At 42.1% G+C, this 23,843-nt stretch overlaps 3 protein-coding genes across 3 annotated transcripts; 1 reads left to right on the forward strand and 2 right to left on the reverse strand.

The window, feature by feature from the left end:
- Positions 1–1,872: 1,872 nt before the first annotated feature.
- On the forward strand, positions 1,873–2,337 carry LOC308323488 (NADH dehydrogenase [ubiquinone] 1 beta subcomplex subunit 11, mitochondrial-like; the record flags this gene model as incomplete). Its single annotated transcript, XM_080775216.1, has 1 exon — positions 1,873–2,337. The coding sequence occupies one exon, from the start codon at positions 1,873–1,875 to the stop codon at positions 2,335–2,337; it is 465 nt and encodes a 154-aa protein (XP_080631342.1).
- Positions 2,338–3,759: 1,422 nt separating this feature from the next.
- LOC308323489 (NADH dehydrogenase [ubiquinone] 1 beta subcomplex subunit 10-like) lies at positions 3,760–4,275 on the reverse strand (the record flags this gene model as incomplete). The annotated part of the gene is made up of 1 exon (XM_080775217.1): positions 3,760–4,275. One exon carries the CDS (start codon positions 4,273–4,275, stop codon positions 3,760–3,762), a length of 516 nt encoding a protein of 171 aa, XP_080631343.1.
- A 5,087-nt stretch (positions 4,276–9,362) lies between these two features.
- On the reverse strand, positions 9,363–23,389 carry LOC308323202 (sterile alpha motif domain-containing protein 9-like). Its single transcript, XM_080774879.1, is given in 7 exon segments — positions 9,363–10,827; positions 10,833–15,415; positions 16,064–16,151; positions 18,406–18,478; positions 18,658–18,775; positions 22,803–22,867; positions 23,272–23,389. Coding segments are annotated over 6 exon segments (4,941 nt in total). The 5' UTR covers positions 22,807–22,867; positions 23,272–23,389; the 3' UTR covers positions 9,363–10,752.
- Between the last annotated feature and the right edge of the window lie 454 nt (positions 23,390–23,843).

Raw genomic sequence — 23,843 nt, forward strand, 5'->3', positions numbered from 1 at the left:
CAATTTATATTGTAAAATCAATGTTAATTAACTCTGAGAGTGTACTTTTGATTGATTGATTGAAATCTTTATTAACAGTTTGCAGAATTACAGTACATTTCAAGCACAAACTCAATACAAAGACTGTTAACTGTGAGTGGACGACCCAATTAAGCCTTACACTTGTTTACAACAGGGTCCACATTGTTCAATTCATCAAAACATTTAGAGACAAACAAATAGACACTTCTATGTAGTTAAGAACAGAACAGGAATTCATCATATAGGAAGCGAAAAGGGAAAAAAATATATATACAGTGAGGGGAACAGGGGGATAAAAGAAAACGAAAGACAGAGTGTAGGGTGCCTGCACACAACACCATGCGTTGATGCCATGTGTGTATATGTGCAGGCACCCAGCACCACGTCCATACAAAAACATAGTACAATCCATAGTACAAAGACAGAGTGTAGGGCGCCTGCACACAACACCATGCGTTTATGCCATGTGTGCATATGTGCAGGCACCCAACACCACGTCCATACAAAAACATAGTACAATCCAGATAAAAATTCAGCTTTTACAGAGGCCAGTTTCGAATTGCAGCCATCCGTAGGTGCCCTTTGAGAGCAGTTTTGAAGGAGCCAAGGGATTCACATGTCTTAATGACTGTTGGTAGGGCGTTCCACATTTTGGTCGCATAGGAGCGAAAATAATTTAGCCCCTTGTTTGTGCCGAATCTGGGTTGTACATGGTTTGTTGCACTCCCTCTGGTGTTGTGGGTGTGGACTTCGTTTACATTAAGGAAGTATTTAGACAGGTACATGGGTATCTTGGTGGTGTATCTAATCTTGTGGACCAGACCCATTGCAAGATGCTGTACTCTGTCGTCGACCCTAAGCCATCCCAGCCTGTCAAAGTGGGCAGGGGTGAGGTGGGTTCGGGGGGTGAGGCCAAGTAGGAGCCTGACCAGTTTGTTTTGGGAGGTCTGGAGCCTTGTTTTAAGGGCCTTTGAGGTGCTGTGGTACCAGGAGGTGGATGCATAGTCAAAGAAACCTTGTACGAGGGCTCCTGTTAAGGTCTTCAAGGTGTTTTTGTCGACCAGTGAGGAGATCCTGTACGAACTATCATTTAGCTGGGGACCCCCTGGAACTCTCAAGGACCCCTGGGGGTCCCCATAACCCACTTTGGAAACCACTTTCTATAAGCTTTATATAAGCTGTAGATCGGCTATAACATTGCTGTGGTTATGATGAAATAAAATAAATATATTGTAATTTTGTCTCATCTTGGTAGCCCACCATGCAGAATACAATTCAGAATAGCTCATTCTGACATCTGCTCAACAGTTGTACCTGATTCATTGATTATTGTATTCAGTTTGTATAATTGGTACTGATATCACATAATATCTGTAACAATTATACAAACTGTTAATACAATAATCAATGAATCAGGTAGGCCTACAACTGTTGAGCAGGTGTCAGAATGAGCTATTCTGACAAATCATGACAACACACAATTTTGGACCAAACAAATAATTACAAAGAAGAAAACCAACAAAAAGTGTTTTTTCTATGTTTGGCCCGAAAAAACGTGTGTTGTAAAAAATAAGCTGTAGCGGCCCTCAAAAATAAAAAGGTATCAAATGAGGATCCATGGCTTAATGCAGATCCAACTGAGGGCCATTGAACAACCGCTCCGGAACCCAGTGGAATTGAACCATAGGACTCCATTTATGGACATAACTTGGCTGACTCATTTGTGACATCACTGTGATGACGAGACCCAGAATATAAAGACTAACCATGTGAGCTTTAATATAGGAGTGGCTTCCCGTTCCGGGTTGTGATATCATCAGTGTGCTCGCTCGTATATACAACGTTGACACAATGTTGTCCCGTTTGGTTCGCTTGGGGCCCGGTTTGGCCCGCCCCCGGCCCGATGCGGCGTGCGCCAGGGCTCTCTCCGTCTCCCAGTCGCAGCGGCCTTCCGGAGTGGCCGGCGGTTCCGCCACCGCGTCCGATCTACAGCCGCCCCGCGCCGGGGAAGGTCAACGTGGACGCGCCGGCGAGGTCAGCCCGTTCGCCGAGAACCCGGACTTCCACGGGTTCTCCGCGGATCCCGTGGTCGACAAATGGAACATGAGGATCGGCTTCTTCCTGGGCATCTCCGTGGCTCTGGTTCTGGGTGGAACGTTCATCCACTACCTGCCGGACCACGGCATGCGCCAGTGGGCCAGGAGGGAGGCCGAGAGGCTGGTCAAGCAACGCGAAGCGGAGGGTCTTCCTCTGATCGATGACGACTACTATGACCCAAGGAGCATCGTGCTGCCCGGAGGTGGTGGAGAGGAGTAGGATGTACAGTAGTAGGATGTACAGTACAATAAGATCACTGTCATTATCATGCACACCTACACCTGGCCATGCATGTGCACATGTGCGCACGAGAAAAGAACACAGATGTGTTCTCTACAGGAATTGTCCAGTGCAACAATTACATTGTCTGAAAAGCCAGACAACAGTGTACATCGTCTGGCTATACAGACAATGTACATTATTGTTGCAAAAACATCCCACCACGGGAAGACATTTTATTTACAGCTTTACAGCTAAGGGCCCCTATCCAAATAGCCGATCTACAAGTTCACAACGTGTCGATGCATATGGGCTAGTTGAACTATTTTTAAAATGTTTTCCAATATAGTTAAATATGGCTATAATAGGTTTAGGCGGCGTGCAAGATAAGGCCCTCACAGTGTCTTGCTCAAGGGACACCTCGAGCCTTCACATAGCCTTGGCCTGGACTTTAATCCAGGTTCCCAGACTGCCTCTCTACCCATTCAGTTACCGCCCTCAAGCCTGTGAGAGCTTGTGATATTACAAAGCAGTGATGACAGCAGGCTCCATATAGAGGGGTGCCCTGGGCCAGCCATTACTGAGGTGTAGCCTACTGTACTATTAAGCCGATTAGCTACACCTGGCCAACAGGGCATTTCCCATCTGTGGCTTCGTCTATATGGGAATTTGAATGTTCCATTTGTGACGTCCACTATATTGACACATAAGCAAGGTTTTAATACGTTAGGATAAAATGATTATAAGGGGAGGAGGGGAGGCTGATAATTAGCACCAACATAATATGTTGAGTTATTACTTCAAATCTTAATATCACAATTATTAACTTTGAAATTTGATTATTTGTAATGAACAATTATTATTTGAAAGTCAAGACAGACGTTGTTGGAAGGGCTAGTGCCCCTGCCCTCAAAAACAAATGTTTGTTAGAAATGACTTAAACAAACATTAGTACCCGTTGCTTAAACAAACATTATGTTGTAATTGATGTTGAACGGGTGTGAATTTTTGAAAACGCAATTTTTGCACACCATCATTGCACAACAAAGTGTAATACGATCTGTTCAATAATCTGCACAGACTAATTGATTAAGTCGATTATAAAGATCACAGCCATGTTGTGAAGTGAGGGGCGCTCTTATCATCGTACATCATCATAACGTAAAATAGACACTGTCTATTTGCTCAGTCACTATGATGTAAAATTGTCCATTCATCGTCAAGGGGAATTTAATGTTTTTGTAGGACAAAGTTTGTGCTAGCGCAACCCTCAAAAAACGAATCTATAAGAAGTTTTGTGTCAATTCATTGATTATATACTACACATGTATAGTAAATAGTAGCCTATAAGAAACTATTTGGTGGGCTGTGAGGATAATGGGCCCCCAAATGATTGTCAGAACATGAAATTGGGTTCTTTAACTAGGACTTTTGAGCCTGAGCTGCCATCATTCTCTCTTTTTGCTTCATTAGACATTTCCTTCCGCTGGCGTAGGCTCCCAGGTCGCCGTAGCGTGAATTGTAGGCCTTGGCGACGTCACTGAAAAGCTGCAGCTCCTTCACGCAGTTCTGCTGATAACTGTGACCCTCCCTCTGGTGACAGGCCCTCATACGGTCCTGGACCACCTTCACGATCTCCTGGTCCACCTTGTAGTCTCTCCTCCACTGCATCTCGGCCTCGTAGGAGCAGAGGAAATCCCCCTCCTGGCACTGGGTCAGCTCAGGGACACGCCGGAACTTCTGGTGGTAGTAGACGGACTTGTTGCCAGCCTGGATCTTCTCCGCGACACCTCTGAACGTGGTGACGGGCAGATCCACGGAGTAGTAGAAGAGTTTGGCCACAATCAGGGCCGGGTTTGGCAGTCCTGTCTGTTTCTCCGCGACCGGGGTCTGGCGAGGAGGTTCCGGGTAGGCGTCCTTATCAAAATCCGACGGCATTTGGGCTGCTGTTTTGTTAAGCTGTGTGGTTCGCTTCGACAAGGAAACTAGTATCTCAAGCCAATTAATGTGTCTGGATCCTGGGTAGTGCTGATGGAATACTGATTATTAGGTGCAGGACTCAAGGGTCTTGCAATGTTGAGTCTTGACTCATGAAAAGGAGATCGGATTAAATCTGGGCTCTCTTCTATACATTTTATACTGCCATCAGTATATAATTAATGCTTGCGTCATCCCGGTGATGTCACAATGAGTCGACTATAGTGCGCCGCAGTCCCGCCCCGACGAGCGGCCCGGAAGAGAATTCCCCATTAATTTTCCCCATAGACGTTTCAGAAAGTAAAGACCTATAAATTCTCGGACAAAGCTAACTCGGCTGCTGACAAATCATGACAATAAACCCAATTATTTGGGCCGAACAAATCATTAGAAAGAAACACGGGCAGCGGGGCAGGGTTAGGCACACCTGTTTTGTTGTTTACTGTCATGATTTGGCTTACAGGTCTTTAAGGTGAGACACCCCAGGTGAAATCATGATTTTTCCTTTTTTTCGAAAATTGGGTTTTTTATGCCTGTTGACACTATTTTCTGATTTGTGGAGTGATAATTAGAGATATCAAAAATCCCATGTGTAATTTTCTTTGTCTCTAATGTGTCAACAAAATGAAATAATTTTGAACCTGGCTTTATCCGATCTTCAGATTTATCGTCCCGAAATGTATGCAAATTAGCGCATATAATGCATAATTTGCATATTTAAACATATAATTTCAGAAAACTTGTAATACAAAAAATCTTAGTTTTAATATAAGTAATCAACTGGAGAAGTTTCATTGTGATTGCTATTATTTAACTTTTTTTCCCTATTCACCTGGGGTGTCTCGCCTTAAATGAATACTTTTTGAAAGGTCTATAGGAAAAAATAATTGGGAAATTCTCTTCCGGGCCGCTCGTCGTCATGAAAGGGGGCAGGACTGCGACGCTCTATACCCATATATGGAATCCCAACGTCAGCCATTCCCAAATATTAGTCCATGATGTCACACTTAGTTGAGTCAGCCAGCTCATAGTCATAGCCAAATTGAAGTTCCTTGTGACATGCCTAGTGTTTCTCGTGATTTCCCTGTGTGGGTTCGTGGGAAATAAACCTCTTGCAGAGCGCACAACTTATGTGCAGTGCTTGGCCGTTCTGTTTCGCGCCACGGCTCTCCACCGTCAGCTAATGAGCTATAAGCAGACCCCAATCAAGTAATTGAAACATGACATGTATATAGTTTACTAGAATTTCGCCGGCCTTCGGCCGGCGAATCCTAGTGACATTGCAGCGCAATATGGGAAGAAGGAAATTGCGTTGACAGAGTTGACAGACTCCACTTCATGTTTCAGCTGTGTTTTTAAACTCAGTAGTGTGCCCTGCACATGTAGTAACGGATGGGTTATAAATTATTATAATAACAGAAAGTGTTTTTTATTTCTCATAAATACGCAAACATGGTGAAACAACTACAGTCACAGAGAGCAGTGCCAAGGTAGCTGCTGCCTGCTAACGATGCAAACAACAGCCTTGCCTGTCGTGTGTGTGTGTGTGTGTGTGGGGGGGGGGGGATAGCACTAATTTTCGACATTTTACTGTGTCATAAATATTTACATCTGTAGCCTATATTGTGATTACATTTGACCGTACATTTGACTCTTGTGTTATATTCTTGTGAAATATTCAGTAAAGTATTGTGGTGAAATATTCACCCCAAGTTGATAAGATATGCAGAGAATATAATACCAAGAAGCCCCAGTTTGAAATGCATTAGGCCACAGACCCCCATTTGATACCATTTGCTCTCTGGGAAAATCAGGGTCCATTTGGTTCCATTTGTATGCTCTTGGAGTATGATGACTGTGCTAACAGTATTATCATAAAATATGTCTCAGTTTGAAGATTCAAAAAAACATATTTCATATGTGTGAGCTTGTAAAGTAGAACGTTCAAGCTAGAGACAGTGTTGCCAAGTCTGATCATTATAAGCTACTTTGGACTTGTTTATCTATTGGTAGTCCTTGACATGGAAATGTTTGAGTTCCACTGCTCTGAAACAACATTAGACAACAAAGTTTGACAGTCAACACTATAATTGATTATTTTAAGACTAATTTCCGGACCATTTCTGATTTACCTACTTTGAACTGGCCTATTAACATTTTTATAGACCTGGTTGCTTGTTTCACTCTCACATCCACGATATGTGGCAACCCTGGTCCCTGGTTTGTTTTGCGTGTGGATGTTGTTTTGTGTTGCTTTAGCATCTTTAGCACAGTAGCTATCAGAGGCTGCAGTCATGTGGAAGCAGGAGGGAAAAAGAAAAAAAGTCGAAAACACACAGCATTGCGCGCCCGCAGATCTGCCCTTAAACGGCAGATCTGTCGTTTTATGGATCATAGAACGAACGTACTGGTATGCTGTTAGCTTGTTGCCCCCCCCCCCCTCCCTCTCTCTCTCTCTCTCTCTCTCTCTCTCTCTGACGTTCTCTCTCTCTCGCTCGCGCGCGTTACTCTAACACGTCTTTCTGTCTTTCTCTCTCTCTCTCTCTCTCTCTCTCTGTCAGAAAGCGTTGTCAGTTTACTCACAGCACCGTCACTCCTGTCAGTTATTTCGTCGTGTATTGGTAGCCTATATGAGCCCAATATTGGCGTTACGCATTTCACTTGAATAATGTTGTGTGCGCACGTGCGCACGCCCCCTCCCTCTCTCTCTCTCTCTCTCTCTCTCTCTCTCTGACGTTCTCTCTCTCGCTCGCGCGCGTTACTCTAACACGTCTTTCTGTCTTTCTCTCTCTCTCTCTCTCTCTCTCTCTCTCTGTCAGAAAGCGTTGTCAGTTTACTCACAGCACCGTCACTCCTGTCAGTTATTTCGTCGTGTATTGGTAGCCTATATGAGCCCAATATTGGCGTTACGCATTTCACTTGAATAATGTTGTGTGCGCACGTGCGCACGCTGAGAAAGACAGTTATTTAATGAAACTGAAAATTATAACTTGCTGCACTGCTGTCTCGCCACCGTATAGCCATTCCTGTGTGTGTGTGTGTGTGTGTGTGTGTGTGCAGGCGTGTGTAGTCGGCATTGGCTGGCAGGCGAAAATAGCAAAAGCTATACGTGTAATGTAAACATTTCGGCACAATCCAAGTAGTGACAATGAACAATGTTGATTTAACTAAGGGATTCGCTGAGTGTTTTATTTTGTAAATACAGGGATTTAGAAGTGATAAGCAAAATAGTGAGCCAATAATTTCTCCCCTTCCTTCTGTCTGTTATCCTGCGAGGGCCCTAAAAAGCAAGATGGCTGATTGTGAGACTGAACGGCCGGCGAAATTCTAGTGTGGGGGCGGGCCTGGTGGGCCTATGAGAACACAGAGCAGTGTTGCCAGGTTTGCGAATTGTAAGCGAGTTGTAGTGTGTGCAAGTAGCCTGGTTAAAAGGCCTTGTTTCTGCCCCTGTGGGGCAACAGCAGTTTCTGTCGACCAGTTTCTGTCCACCGCTTTGGCACGTGACCAACTTAAGACTTGTTAAATTAGATATATACTATAGACTGAAATTGATCCACATGTCTGCTGCCTATACGGAACCTACATAATGTTTTTGTGAAGTATACCGATTCAGATTCCCAAGCTGGACAGGTTTCCATACAATGCTTCAAAGTTTGATGTACAAATGACACCTGCTGTGACACACTGTGGCATTTTAATAAATATATTCTACCATATTTTGTAACAATTTGAAACTTTAGTGCATTTATTTTAGTCTTGCCCATTTCTGGCATTATTCCAATTTAGGGGTGGGTGGGTTGATAGTTTTTCACACTGAGCATTTGGGCCAAGGTGCCGTTTTAAGTTTTTACCTTTTCATTACAATTAGGTTGTGACATTGTATTATGTAAGAAACATGTTTTTAGCTCATTTTACTTCACTTAAGTTGAAGTGTTACTTTTCTTTAACAAATTAGCTACATATCATGATCTGAAATGAGTATTAGGCACCAATACTTGACTTGCATGTTCACACTATAACAAGCATGTGGAATTGATGAAAATGACTAGCCTGGTTTCCAGCCCATAGACCCCGCCCACTCGACTGAGCGCACTGGAGGCTCACGGGAGTCTGGCAATCAGGCTAGAAAATTACACTATTGGACTAAGTATCAGCAATAACATTTACATCTTTCTTGTGTCCGATTTAATGTAATGCCCACAACATGTAGTCTCTGGTTGAAGTGAGGATCGAACAATTGGTTTAAAGGACAACTTTTTTTTTTTTTTTTTAACCAAGGTTCATGTTTTAGGTTGTTATTAGAAAGTGTTATTTTTTTTTCATTTGCTGCTTTCTTTCGTTTTAGCCATTTTAGACAGGGGGGAGGGGGCATTCGAACATGGGGCTAGTATTTTTTTACAAAGTATTATGGCAATTTATTTTTGTATTATTATTAGTCCTACTAGACCCCAGGAAATTACATCCGGTCCCAAACGATCACAGAATCTACTGAATCTGAAGGTAGCCTACTGGGGGGAAGCCACACTGTGTGTCATAGGCTCAATATGTCAGTTTGACACATTCAGTAGATCCCATGATCTTTCGTGGCCTAATATAATTTATTGGGGTCTAGTAGGACTAGAGTAAATAATAAAATAAATCGCAAAAAATAATAATACATATTTAGCCCCATGATCGAATGCCCCCGCCCCCCTGTCAAAAACGGCTAAATACCCTAAAAAGAAAGAAATCAGCAAATGAAAAATAATTAACACTCATCTTTTACTTTCTCTAATAACAACCTAAAACATGAACCTTAAAGTTGTCCTTTAAGGTGAAGTTAACGTGCACTCTGGGAAAGTCCTGCATGTATACGCTTGCATGTTATGGGCATTATAAGCATTTTTTTGTTATATGGTTGTTCGTAGTTTGGTTTACATAATAAAGTTAAGCCACATTCACCAAGATAAACCCAACATTACAAGAAAAAGTTGCCCAAACACTTTAAATGTAATAAGATTTATTAACATTTATTTACAATAACGGATATAAAAAAACATTTATAATGCATACATGGAAGCAATTGAGATACTGTAGCAGGGTATCCAAGGACAAAATAATATAATAATAATGAAACCCACTAACTAGAAAATTAAAACTCAACTGGTCTACCGAATCAAACAGAAAAACAATAATAGCCTCCCTAACTGACAACAAAAACAGGAGAAAAAGTGGAAGCTAAATAAAGGGCAGAGAATACTTTTAAAGCAAATCCTTGCCATTACCGAGACCAATATAACAAGGCACTTGTGCCAACTATTCAGACACGATGAACTAAAAATATTATGGATGCTGCAATGGTAAACAACGTTTCAACAATGGCAACAGCTAGCACCAGTCCAACAGGCCTAGCAAGGAGGACCGGTTCTGTGGGTTTATATATACTGTACAGCAGACAAGCAAATTACATTCAGGTGTGGGTGGTGGAGGCAGAGAGAGCATGGCAGACCTGAAACCCATGGAAAGAGACAGCTCTCTTCCAAAAATATGCCAGAGTAAAATCACTAAATCAGTGCAATGGATCAAACAGCATGTTTTTAACGTTACCTCACCATAGAATGTTCACACTATAATACAATCATGTGAAATCTGTGAAAATTACACTCTGGACAAAGTATCAGCAATAACATTGTCTTTGTGTCTGATTTCATGTAATGTCCAGTATATTGAGCTGGTTGAGGAACACGGTTCACTGTTTAAGGTCAAGGTGAACTTTCCTTATTATAACAAGCTAAACGAGACATATTTCCAAAACATGTCTTGAATGAATGAATTTAACGTACACTGTGGAAAGGTCCTGCGTGTATACTCTTGCATGTTAAGGGCATTATAAGCAATTCTATCTCGCAAGCATTTGTTGTATAGCCTATATGGCTGTTCAGAGTTTGTGTCAATGATCTGAAATATTGATCATGATAGCCTGAATCTGTACAACATTTACGCATTGGCATTCAGTGATTACTTTATAGTTGAAGAAATAAAATAATAATCCCATATTTGCTACTTGAAAATGGATATGTGAGACGAATGGGCACTGAAAGTAAACAGCGTATGCTGTGTTCTGTTCTTGGTTTAGGTAATAACGTTAAACCACATTCACCAAGATGAAGTTGTCATTACCGAGATGGCATTGTCATCTAGCCGGTTTATTGATTTAGCTAAAGGAAGCCAGGACCCCTACTGATTACTACAGCCTCAGTTCAGACAAGAGGACCCACTGGATTTAAGCATTACTAAGCGGAGGAACATAAACAACAACAAGCAATTGCCTCCTGGTCTGCTGTATAGCGCCTAACTAATGTTCCTTTTAGTCTTTGGAGAAGGCAAGATTCAATTATGGGTTTCATCGTTTGTTCAATCAAACCTGAAACATAGTTTAGGCAGTTTCTGATGCAAAAACTATGTTGTCACTGTAATGTTGTATGCAACAGGTCCTCTGAACGTAAATCCCAAGTAGAATGTGATGTTTTCATTTCATAAGGCACTGAAGGCACATAAAGCGGGAGGATAGTGAACTTCTTTTTCTTTGGACCTTCAAGGTACACGGTTCCATCTTCAGTCCAACCAGACACACATTTCAACATCCTAGCAATCTCTGGCATTTTCCATGCTTCACCGCTGTACCATTTCATTCGTTTTTCAGAGACTGGGAGCATCTTAGTAATCGTTTCAACCTTGCTTTTATGGACAATTTTGTCCAATCCACTACCATTGGTGAGAAAGAAATGTGTGTAAATTCTTCTCTTTCGTAGAGGAATGTCCTTCATTTTCATCCCATATGATCTTTTCAAGAGTTCCACTGCCGTTTGAACAATTCCGTATTTGGTTTCTCTATCGTGATCTGTGTCGTTGTCCTCTGGCCAAAACAGCAAGGTCAGCAAGAAAAGTGCACTAGGGAAACATCCCCTTTTCTCAGTTGGGAATTGCTCACTGAGTGTCCGTAGATCTTTCAGAGCAGCTAACTTTTGAGACTGAGGAGATAGGCATTTCAAAGCTAGATGGGTTATTATGTAATTAACAAGATCCCTTTGATCAAGGTTGGCCTTCAATGGGTTTTTGGGGTAAAGAGTTAGGATGGTCTCAAGTTTTGCTACTGCATCCTTTTCTTTCTGCTTCTGGTCAGTCAGCTTTGAGAGGATGGTTGTTATATTACCTCCTCCAAGGTGACAAATAACCATGCGTTTCATGAATGGAGTCATACTGTCTGGGTTTGACTGACACTGCTTCATAGCTGTTCTAAGTGAAACGTCTGAGAAGTACTTCCCATACTCTGAAGATTTCTTCCCCATCCATGCCAAAGGAGTGTTTATCTTCATCTCTGGCCCATCAATGGCGTCGTCTTGATCTGCACTGAAGTCTGTCTGGAAGTAGCTGAGTTCCTCTGAGATCCATTCAAAGGCTTCCTGCATTGTCTTATGGAGATTTTTCAAACGATCATGTAAGCGCTCCCAGGGCTCTCTAACTTCCTCAGGGATGTATTCTGTAACCAAGTACTTCATATATTCGGAATGGCCATTGTGTGCGTTTGAAAAAACCTCTAATGAAGACATCAACTTCAGCACACTGCATCCAACCTCAACCTCAGCATAATATCCTGAAGCGGCTAAAATCCTAAAATCCGAGGCAGCTGCTTTCTCACATAGTTTGAAGCACTCCATGGCTTTTAGTGCAGTGTCCACAGCATCTTCTGTATTTTGCACAGTCTTGGGTACTTTTTCAATGAATTTACACTTGGCATTGAACCATTTCCTGTACACCTGACCTTTTGTATGTAATATGGTCGAGTTTTTGGGCATCTGTTTGGCTGCCTTCTCTGCCCAGTCTTTAGCCTCTTCAAACTTCTCAAAGGTATAATGAAGGCGAGCAAGCTGCTGTGCAAAAAATGCATCTCTTTGGAAACTCTGGTATGCTTCCGTGAGTAATGCGATTGCCTTTTCTGGGTTTTTTTCTGTTTTACACACGTGCTCTATTAGAGGAGAAAAGAAACTGTCCGTTTCATCCCCTTTGCTTATTCTGTAACGCCTTAAGAACAGTGCTTTCAAAAAACCCAAATACTCTTCCTTTCCGAACCGGTGCTCAAAAAGTGCTTTTTCATGGAGCAGATCCATTGCCAAACTACTTTGGCTCTTTTGGTCTCCAAGAAGCTGTTGGAGGATTTCTTTGGCAACTAGAGGATGAATGATTCTGATTGATTCAATGTGAGTCTTCTCATCGCGTAGGTGTAATAAGACCAGTTTAGCTTGTTCACTGAGAGCTCTCTCAAATGTATGTCGGCGAAACCTATCCATGTGGATGGTTAGTGCAAGCAGAGCTTCACAATGGGACTGAGAAATGAAAGAGTTTTGTACGTATGTATTAAGCAATGCCACATAGAGAATGAGGCGAGTGACAACAGATGTACGATCAATGCCTTGGAGCAAATGTTTCACAAATTGTTCAACATACTCCGAAATCTTTTGATCGTTGAATTCTTCACTCATCAAGACAAATGTCAAGATGAATTCTGGCTCATACTGTTTCTCAAGTATCTGTCGTTTTCCAGCAAACTTCCTCTTCTCCTCATCAGAGAGTTTGTGAGTGACAGAAACATTCTGTAATGGAGATTCTTTGCATTTCTTCTCTGGATCATGGGATCGTTTGCAGCTCAACAAAATGAAACAAAGACTTCCTTGGTGGACTCTTTTGGTATGCATAGCAACCTCTAGTTCATTAATTAGCTCATCAAGATATTCTTTGTCAGAATCTTCAATGAGAAGGAGCACAGGAAGACATTTCTGGAAATCATTTTCCTCATACTCTCTTAGCTGAACTGCATGTTGCGTGACAACCGAGGCAGGATATGACGGATTCACCACAGCACATCTTAGATCTTTCCGATTTTTCCACAGCAGTTGCCTCGCCACAGTGCTGCCACCACTACCTGGATGATGGAAGATGTTGAAGCTGATCACAGAACTCTGATCAGTATTTTGTTTCAAGGTATCACTGAGAAGTTTAGAAATGTCACAATAAGCATCCCTTTCAATGACCTCTCCAACATCTCGCCGCTCAGCAAGCCAAAGGTTCAACCACGCCACTCTTCCCCCATGGTAGAACTGGCGTTCAATGTTTGCTTTCTCTGCTTTGATGAATTCTTCACTTGTCTCATCACAGTGATAAATACTCAGAATTTCAAGAGAATACATCCTTTCTTCTTTGCGTGTTTCAAGAACACATTGCCCCTTTACAACCGTGGGCAAAAGTTTGGTGGCTCGTGATGTTATTGGTTGGATTTGCTGCAATGTTCCATCAATGTGGCTCATTTTCATCCCAACAACACTGAAACGGTCCACATCTTTTGCTTCACATAAACCTTCAGCATAGCTTTGCCACTTCAGAAAGTATTCCTCAGATTCAGAGATGCAAATTATGTCATCATGGCCTTCCATATCAGTGAAAAACTCATAAAAGGTGTGCAAGAGTGGTTTCTCAACTGGAGATGTGAGAAGGAAAAGCACCTGGAATGTGTCTTTTGGCAAGATCTGTTTACAGATCAAGGACACAGATTCCTTCAGGAGAGTCAATTTTGTTTTGGTCCAAGTCATTTCATCACAGTGGCTTTCGTTTCCTTTGTAGTCAGTGCGGCCATTACAAAAGATCCAGCTTGTCTGCTCAAACAGATGCAAGTGGCTTTCAAATTCACCAATTGTCATACCATTTGGGATTTTGTAGTTCTGCATAAAATGCAAATTTGCAACATGATGCTGAAGGAAACTACTGCATAGGCCTGACTTATTTGAGTCTGGGTCAAAGTCGAACACACAGAATATGTTCATGTTGAGTAGCCATTCAATGCTGCAAAGATCTTCTGGTTTGAATTTGTTTGTTACAACTATGTACCATTTCTCTTTTTCAATGAATTTCTTGCCACTGGTCACAAGCATTCTGAGTTTTCTGCCTAGATCTTGGCAGATGTCCGGTGTACGAAAAGACTGACCATGCTCTGCTTCCTTCCTTTGAGCATCCCTATCTCTAACTCTGTGGTAGAAGTCACTTTGATCTTTGTCAATCACTGTCTCAGATTTTGAGCCCACCCTCCGGTAAATTGTACCCTTCTCAAATTGGACTTTGTTGGCCTCCTCTTTGAAGTTTGGTAGGGAAACTGAATACACTCTGCCATTGACAATACTTACGGATGGTACAATGTCAACCTCTATCACATAGCTTTTCTCACTACTTGTGCGATCAATCACTTCAATGAAACGGGGTGGACGTATACATTGGCGTACATGCTCACTGTCAGAGAGAGTGAAGCTCCTCTCAATGTGATCTAATGCATCTACATACATGTCTTTTTCTTTCACAGGGACACCAATGATCTCACCGTGTGTGTACCCTGCATCATCTCTGCTGTCCATCACACCAAAGTGAATTGTGCCATTTGATCTCATATTCATACAGCCAGTACCAAATTTGAGAACCTCTTTGGCAAACTTTGCTTGTAATCGTACTCTGTCCAATAAGGCAGCAGTAGCAAAGGACTTGTATTCATGGCAAGGATTAATCAGATCAAAAACACCAGACTCAGGCTCCAAAACCCTGTGTTTTACATATGTAAAATCACTGCCTTCTTTGTCGAAAGGTCGTGGTTTGCAGTCCTCCTTTGAGGGCAACACACAGACAGAATGTTCCTGGCCAGTTTGTTTTTCACCTAGCACACCTTGATCTGTCTCTACAATATCTACAGGGTGAGCTTCATTTCCCCCTGGAAGAAATTGACTGGATTTCTGTTCATTTTTCTTAATTCCCTTTTTACTTTTAGGGACACTTAATGTATTTTGCTGACCTGGGGTGGTCACAGGGCCTTTAATAAGTTCATCTCTCTCATTGATTAGCAGAAGAGCAGGCCCTGATCTCATACCAATCTCCTTCCTCAGATAGTCCATCTTCAGTTTGAGGAGAACTCGTCCATCAACTTCTTCCTCGTGCAGTTTCTTGACGTACTGTTCTTTGACTCCGACAGTTCTTAGCCAGGAGCTTACCTGAGATTCTGTCCAGTTCTCAGGCTGCTCGGGTTCACCAGCTGTAAGGCAGAGACAGAGAACAGCATTGGTTGTTTGTTGATACCAGAACAAAATACGTGTGAGGTGAACAATCAGTTGAGATGATCAATCAATACAGGAAGTTACTGTACTTGTAATGTGATTTAATATATCATATTATTGATGTATGTATTTTGAGGTGTAATCAGCCTGAACAGTCAGTTATGAACCTCCCCGCCAAGTAGTAACTGTAGTCCTTTTCTGAGAGAAAAAATACTTGAATGTGAGTTTTCGCATTTTCCCATATAAGTCGATTGTAATGATTGTGAAAAAAGGTCTTCGTTACGACCTCCATAATATAATGGTCAATGCCAATGAAAATACAGAGCGATTGGTGGCAGTGAGTGATTCCATAAAGGTAGCTCTCCACCAAACAGACTACTACAGATTACTAAAGACTGGCAGTCCAATGAAGTCGCCTGATCAGTCGGTTAGAAGGTTGGAAGGTGGTGAAAAATAGCCTATGGCTCAACAACAAGCCCGCTGCTATGCGATGGTTGGGAAGCTTTCAACACGTTCCAACACTTACCGCCCCCGGCGTCATGCAGTAGAGAACTACCTTAACAGTGTGTTATCTGCCCACAGATGCACACATTCACTAACAGTGTGATCTCTGGTAAGTTACTTACCAGAGTTCTGTGGCATCGCCTGTTCTGGAGAATGGGTAGCGGTGTCCTCTCTAGGAGAATGGGTACCGGTGTCCTCCCTAGGCAAACTCTGAACACAAACAGAAACACAGATGCACTGTAATCGTGAGTCTTTAGGACGCACGCATGCACTCACGCACACTTAACTATAATGAATGTATACTGTATGCTTTCATGCCTATCCGTCGTACGTTGGTGTCGTGCGTTGAGAATATCCGACCTACAAGCTCACAACACGTTGCAAGGCGCCACATTGCGTGAGCTTCTATGTCTGCTATTTCTGATACTCAACACTGCCATACGACAAAGCACAAATCTAGCTTTACACAGCTGTCTGCGTCTCCTTCTAATCAACATAGGAACAGAGCTCAGAGTCTGCTACGTTCACTTGGTGTTATGATAAACAGAACTGGCCCGGGGTTTAAATGATGCGACAGAGTCACACAAATAGTTTACTCATGCCCACTTCATTGAATGACATCTCTGCATGATAGAGTAGATATATTATTTAGTTAACTATAAAACAGGAACAGATTGTAGTTAGGGATGCACGATAATTATCGTCCCGATAAATTGCGACCCGATATTAGCAATTATGACGTCATCCCGATAAATTCGATAACGTTATAATAGCGCCGATAATATACTTTATATAGGCTCGAAATTGCGATCATTTTGGACGCAAATGCGCCATAAAAAATATAGTTGGTAGCAACTATGGGACTACCAATCATTTCTGTGGTGCGCCCAAACGCTCCCCGAGTCGCCAATCTCTCCGGAGGAACGGCTGAGACGAGCGAGAGAGAGACGCTTCTCCACTCTGTCTGTTGCAGTGTGTAGTTCCATAGCAGGCTAATAGCCCCGCCTGCTTCTCTCTATCTCCCCTCTCTCATTTCACTCACTGACTCGCACGAACGGTGACTGTCTCAGCGTCTCAGCACTGCAGCTGACGAGCGCGTATTGGTGCTCGTTCATTCATCGCGCTGTTGAATGCGTGTCACTCGTTACCGGTTGTAGTTTATTAATTTGCTCCAGTTGTGTAGCATTGTGAAACGCGACGCGACCGTTTTGGTTGAGAAATGTAGAAGTAGTAGCTGTTTGGCTACATGATGCTACAGACCATGCTAATGACTTATATGCTAACAACAACGTCTATCACTGGAACTTAGATAGTGTTGTATTTGTGTTTACACACGCGCACACACACAGACAATAGTGGTTCTCAAAGTGGGATCCGGGGAGTCAGAGTTTACAAATGGAACGAAATTGACCCTTACAGGTCCATTTGGTTCCATTTGTACCCTCTCAGAGTTGACATTGATTTTACGATATAAATAAAAAATTATAAATTGAGGTCCCTTATGTAAATGGCATTAAATGGGGGGTCAGTAGCCTAATGCATGTCAAACTGGGTGTCCTTGAAATAAAAATGATGAGAATCACTGCTAGAGCCCTGGCATATATTTTCAAATGGGTGTCTGTGGGCTAACAATTTGGGGTCCTTGCTCCTTGACATGGAAAAGTTTTGAGGCCAACTGACCGGACACACACAGACATTCACAGACATTATATTGTTGTTTTTATTCATTTAAAAAAATTCACACCTGTGTGAAGTGAGGGGCACTCTTATCATCATACGTCATCTGGCCAATCACAATTTGCTCTGGGACTCCCAATTTATATTGTAAAATCAATGTTATTTTTACTCTGAGAGTATACAACTGGAAATGTTCCATTTGTACACTCAGAGTTACAGACCCATAAGGGTCCATTTGGTTCCTAACTATATCATTTAGCTGGGGACCCCCTGGAACTCCCTCAGGTACCCCTGGGGCCGGGGGTCCCCGAACCCCACTTTGGGAACCACTGATATAGCCTACTATACTGTAATTGCTTAGGTCAAAGCTGTGTTACATGTACCGTTACTCACTAGTATGTATTTCTATTTTTTATTCATGTCTATATATTTTTATTATCGGTTATCGTATCGGTATCGGTCTTGAGGAGCGGTAAATTATCGGTTATCGTATCGGTTTCAAAAAATCAATATCGTGCACCACTAATTGTAGTAATGTAACACGGTGTAAATTGTGTAATTATCAGTAGCCTATATTCTTGTGACATTACTTATAATATGGCTATGGCCATTTATGCAAATATAATCCTGTCGGTCAAGGTGGCCAGGCCCAAAAAGTGTCTAGCGGGAAAACCCTGCCACCAGCTAAGATCCACTGAATGTTGTGCATCACTGCATGGTGGTGAGCTAGCAAAACTAAATGCCTGGTTTACTGAAGTCAGATAGAGGCAAATCAAAGTAACCATACCTCTGCCACAGATCTCGATTCCCGAGATGGAGACTTTGACACCTCAAGTGGTGGTGAGCTAATTGGTCCAATACTGTGAAGGGTGGTGATGGGAGGGGGGGGGGGGGGGATAAGCGGAGGGAAGGATGGCACATTTATAGTCGATTAATGCAGCGATTAATGGACCACAATGGAAACAAGCTTTGGCTTTTTGTGTATGACCCATTTTGTTATTATTACTAATATTATTTTTAATAAAACTGTAGAGATTACCTGTGGCTGAAAGTGACAGGTCTTTGAGAGGACGCCGTGTTGGACTCAGCCTTCTGGGTCTGTCCCTCTGGCCCCTCCTCCTCTCCCTCCAGAAGGCTCCTCCCCTTCTCTCCCGGATCTGTTGCAGCACAGAAATGTAACACAGTCATGCACAGTCAGTGACTGTTAGTACCCTGTAAAACCATGGGTGTACTGTACATTTAACCCTCAAAACCTTGAGTATCCATTGGGTTGCATTTGTAGCTCAGTGTTTATCAAAACAGAACTTGTCTTAGTAACATATAATATTGTGAAGACAACATTACTGTAAAATAACAAAAATGATATGATACTAATGTTAGATATTATGTAGTTGATGCTAATTTAGGTCCCTGCACACGGCTGGGATAAGGATCAGCGTCTCCAAATCTGAGGCTTTGGTTCTCAGCAGGAAACTGGTGGATTGTGCAGTCCAGGTAGGAAATGAGGCATTACCCCAGGTGAAGGAGTTAAAGTATCTCGGGGTCTTGTTCACGAGTGAGGGGAGGACGGAGAAGGAGATCAGCCGGAGAATCGGAGCGGCAGGGGCGGTATTGCAGTCGCTGTACCGCACTGTTGTGGCGAAAAGAGAGTTGAGCCAGAATGCAAAGCTCTCTGTCTACCGAGCAATCTTCGTTCCTACTCTCACCTATGGTCATGACGTGTGGGTCATGAGACTCATGACCGAAAGAATAAGGTCGCGAATACAATCGGCCGGAATGAGTTTTCTCCAACGGGTGGCTAGCATCTCCCTTAGAGACAGGGTGAGAAGTTCAGTCACACGGGAGAGACTCAGAGTAGAGCCGCTGCTCCTTCACCTGGAAAGGAGCCAGCTTAGGTGGTCCGGGCATCTGATTAGGATGCCTCTCGGGCGTCTCCCTAGGGAGGTCCTCGATGCACGTCCCACTGGGAGGAGACCCCGGGGCAGACCTAGGCGCAGATGGAGGGATTACATTGATTCACTGGCCTTGGAACGTCTCGGGATCCCCCAGGAGGAAGTCACTAATGTTGCTCTGGAGAGAGAAGTCGGGCCCCCACGACCCGACTACGGATAAGCGGTTGAAGATGGATGGATGGTCTCTGCACTGCTGCATTTTTCGATTTTCAGCTGCGTTTTTCCATCGGTTTCCGCAAAACACGTCCAGTGTGCAACGACCTTAACTGAGTTGTCTGAATGATTACAAAATAAGTTGAGGTTTAATTGTCACATAAATAATTGCGATTAACGAGTTGTGTTTTTTGCATTTAACAATTGAATGTTACAATTTGTCAAAATTGCACAGAGAAGATATGACAATATAAGATATTTATATACAATTAAACAAAAAGTGGAAATAGTTGATCCACATCAATTTCTGTTATTTTTGAAAAGTGTATGAAAATTTTTCAACATGGAAATGATTGACGATAATGCAAATAATAGTTGTGATTATCCCAACTAATTGCAATTAGGCGATTATGTAATAATTGTGAGAGGCCTACTAACTGTTGCGGACTTCCATTTGAGCATGCACGACTGTTCAATTAGATTCTTCAATTAACGTATGGGAACATGAGTGTTAAGCGGCAGCAGAGTGATGAACCCAAAATGCAGAGTCACAGGAAACAGGGTCTAATTCAAAGTATTTAATAAATCAAAACATCTTACAATGAAGACGAAACTCTGGAATCCAGGCATAAATCTCACAACAGTAGATTTCAGGAAAGGACAAAAACTCACACTAGAGCAGCACGTAGGAATCAAATCAGAAAATGTCCAAACTGTCAAAAACCAGGAACAACAGGAAAACCAGGAACATGCATCTGCTACAACAAAATAATGAACTGACACTGAATGTTTGCCATGAGTCCAGTCTTATAGGGGGAAGGTTGATTGAGGAATTGTTCACAGGTGGGATGACAAGGGAGTTGGAAGCAGGTGCGTGAATGGGATGGAAATGAGGGAGTGGCCAGGGAGGAGACATGGTCTGTGGAGTGACAGATCATGACAATGAGCCTGCTCCAAGTCTTTGGTATGCACAGTGCAGCATAACAATGCTCAGACATTTGATTTTCCACTTCCGCTAGATGGCGCTGCTGTGATCTGAGTGTAATCTCAGAGTTTTCTCAGAGGGACAAACGGAAGGAGAAGGGTTTCCAAGTCGGTTCTAGATCATAAAACTGCTAAACAGTTTGATCTACTTTAACTACTGCTTATGGGGGATGTATCACCTTAAACTCTTAAAGGGATAGTTCAGATTTGTATCAAATACTTGCCATTAATATAGTGGTTAGAACTGTATTAATTGATTGCCCGAGTCTCGTGGTGGGAGTTCTGCTCTGGTTTTGGTGAAATATCAAGTAGTTCCGGTCATTTTGTGGGGGGCACTGGGGGCCACGCATCTTAAAAGTAAATTAACCCACAAAACTAACGTCATTTGTATTGTTGACCTATTTCTAAAACATTAATGGAACTTTTGTTCATTTTTTACCTTACTATCACACGGAACTATGTTTTTTGTGTCCATATCACTACGCCCAAAAAATTGTTCCATGTGATAGAGGGGATCAACAACAATACAAATTACGTTAGTTTTATGAATTCATTTACTTTTACTGCATGGCCCCCACCAAATGACTGGAACTGCTTAATATTGACCAAAACCAGAGCAGAACTCCCACCACGGGACTCGGGCAATCAATTAATACAGTTGCAACAACTAAATTAATGGCAAGTATTTCATACAGCTTAAGTAAAAAAATATCTGAACTTATCCCTTTAACCCATTTAGACCTGAGGCCGATTCTATAAAAATAATCTAAAAATATGTTGTTCCAGGGACCCCCTCCCCCCCAGAAGCAAAGATTTGAGTTAAAAACGTTTGCTTTGAAAGAATATATATTCTGCGCCACATTTTCACGTTTTTTCAAAAATAGCAGATCTACAAGCTCAGATGAGCTTGTATAAGATAATGCTTAAAACACCAAAAGGGGTTCCTGACCGTCCAGGTCACCGTCCTAACTAAGGTGACATCCATTCCTACGCACATCACATGTCTAGTTTTGCCCCTGCGGGCTGCGAGCATATACCTGCCAACTCTTAAGACTCCTTTGACCATTTCTCCTGCACTACTCCTGTACCAAGTTACCAACCCATGGGTCAAAGGCCCATATACCGCCCCACACACACATCACTGATATGCAGCCAAGGCCATGATAACATTAATGCAATGGGTTTTTGATATGCCAAATGGCCCTGGCAGTATTTGGCAGGTGTGAGAGCTCTCTCTCCATGCCACGCCATTTAAAAACCCTCGAGTGCATATATATCGATGCTCTGCGTCAAAGTAATGGAGCTCCTCTTTTTTGTCTGCCTGAGAGCATATAGTTTATTATTTAAGTTCTGTAAACTGAAAATGTTATACATGGATGAACCACAGTGCCTAGTGTAGGCTAGATTCAGAGACAGTTGATTGAGTATACTGTTCCAAATCCTTATGCAAACAGTTCAAGTTATGTTGCTCTCTGTGTTAATAAGAATAATAATATGAATTCATAATTAATAATTATTTGTTGATTTGTTAAATAAACAGAATACTACAGGTATGTTAACAAATGTATATCCGCTTTCTGTCATTTATATTTCCACAACAATATACAGGAAAACATAGCATATTTTTGACATAGTTCGAATGGTGATTAATCATGATTAATTCATTTTGAAGCTGTGATTCATCTTATTAAAAAATGTAATCATTTGACAGCCCTATAATTTTATTCAGGGTACCTACACAACCATGGAGAGTATGGAAAAGTACAGAATTTAATTTGAGTAATTTCCAACTCTGGATAAACTATGGAAAAAAAGAAAAGAGCATGGGAAAACAATGTATAGACCTACTTCCGGAGGAGACTATTACCCCTATATTCTGTTTCTAACATTTATACTTTTTCAAAATTGATCTTACAAGCTGCGTTTGTTCTTCCTTTACACATGCTATGAGAAAAGTAAACAGGCTATATTTTCTGCAACCTAGCCTATAGTATTTGTTCCATGGTTGCCAGTTTGACACTCAATCAGTAACATCAGTAACATCATCCAAATTGCAAGGGGTCATCATAATAAATCATTAATGTAGCCTACTTACCCATTATAACTTCCAATGCTTGGCTACAACTTCACCACAGGAACAGATTGATCATGAAGATGAATCTAATAAAAGAGAATGTTACATTTAATTCAACAGAGTTGGAGAGAGAGAGAGAGAGAGAGAGAAAAAAGAGAGCTACAAAGAAAGAGAGTGCCGCTGTCAGACAAGACGGGGCGTTTTCTTTTCTTAATACCAAACGAAAAGTGTTGTAATGCAACAATAGTCTATCGTGAATATAGCAACAGACCAGGGGAGGCGGCATAGATAGACATTATAGACCTGAGTCTGACAGACAGAACATCAACAGCCATATTTGAACAGGTGCCCTGCAGCAGCCCACTCTCTTCCTCGCTTATTAGTCGCGCTAAATGTTAAGTTGTTGTGAGTTGTGACAATGCAATAACAAAACATAAAAAGTTTCAGTAAACCAAAATATCGATAGGCATACGTAATTAATCCTACTTACCATTATGTGCAAGTAGCTGCCTACACTTTACACTGTTGTTGTAACTTGTAACTTGTATAATTAAGGAGAAAGATGCGTCGGCGTCGACTCGAGTGTATACACAGGCAGTCCTTATCAGAATACCAACTGCGACACTGCGGGCTGGAAAGAAATGTGTTCAATGCATCCGGGTGCGTAACGTTCATGTATAAAACGACTCGAGAAAGTTTCGTTTTACGAGGAAAGGGAAACCTCATGTCATGTCACTCATAGGCAGAACACTGAGAAAAGGGATAGTTTATTAGTTTGAGGCTATGGGCTCCTCCCAGTCCCAACCCCTGGCCAAACTAGCCCCATCCCTCCATCTGTGACCAATGTTGGGAAGCAGTTTAACAAGTCAATCTGGGACCAATCGACAAAAAAGGAAAAACACCGCTGCTTGTTTCACATGTTATCTAGTCATGGTTCATGACTCTCGTATAAACATTCGGATTTCAAATATAAAGTACTCACAATTTGTCCCACGGGTGTTAGTTAGTTGCTGCACCAGCGATTAGAATTGCTGCATCCTGCGTTGTTTAATAAAAAGCATT

The sequence above is a fragment of the Protomyctophum bolini genome (assembly GCF_963924005.1).
Source record: "Protomyctophum bolini genome assembly, chromosome: 11".
Lineage (NCBI taxonomy): Eukaryota > Metazoa > Chordata > Actinopteri > Myctophiformes > Myctophidae > Protomyctophum > Protomyctophum bolini.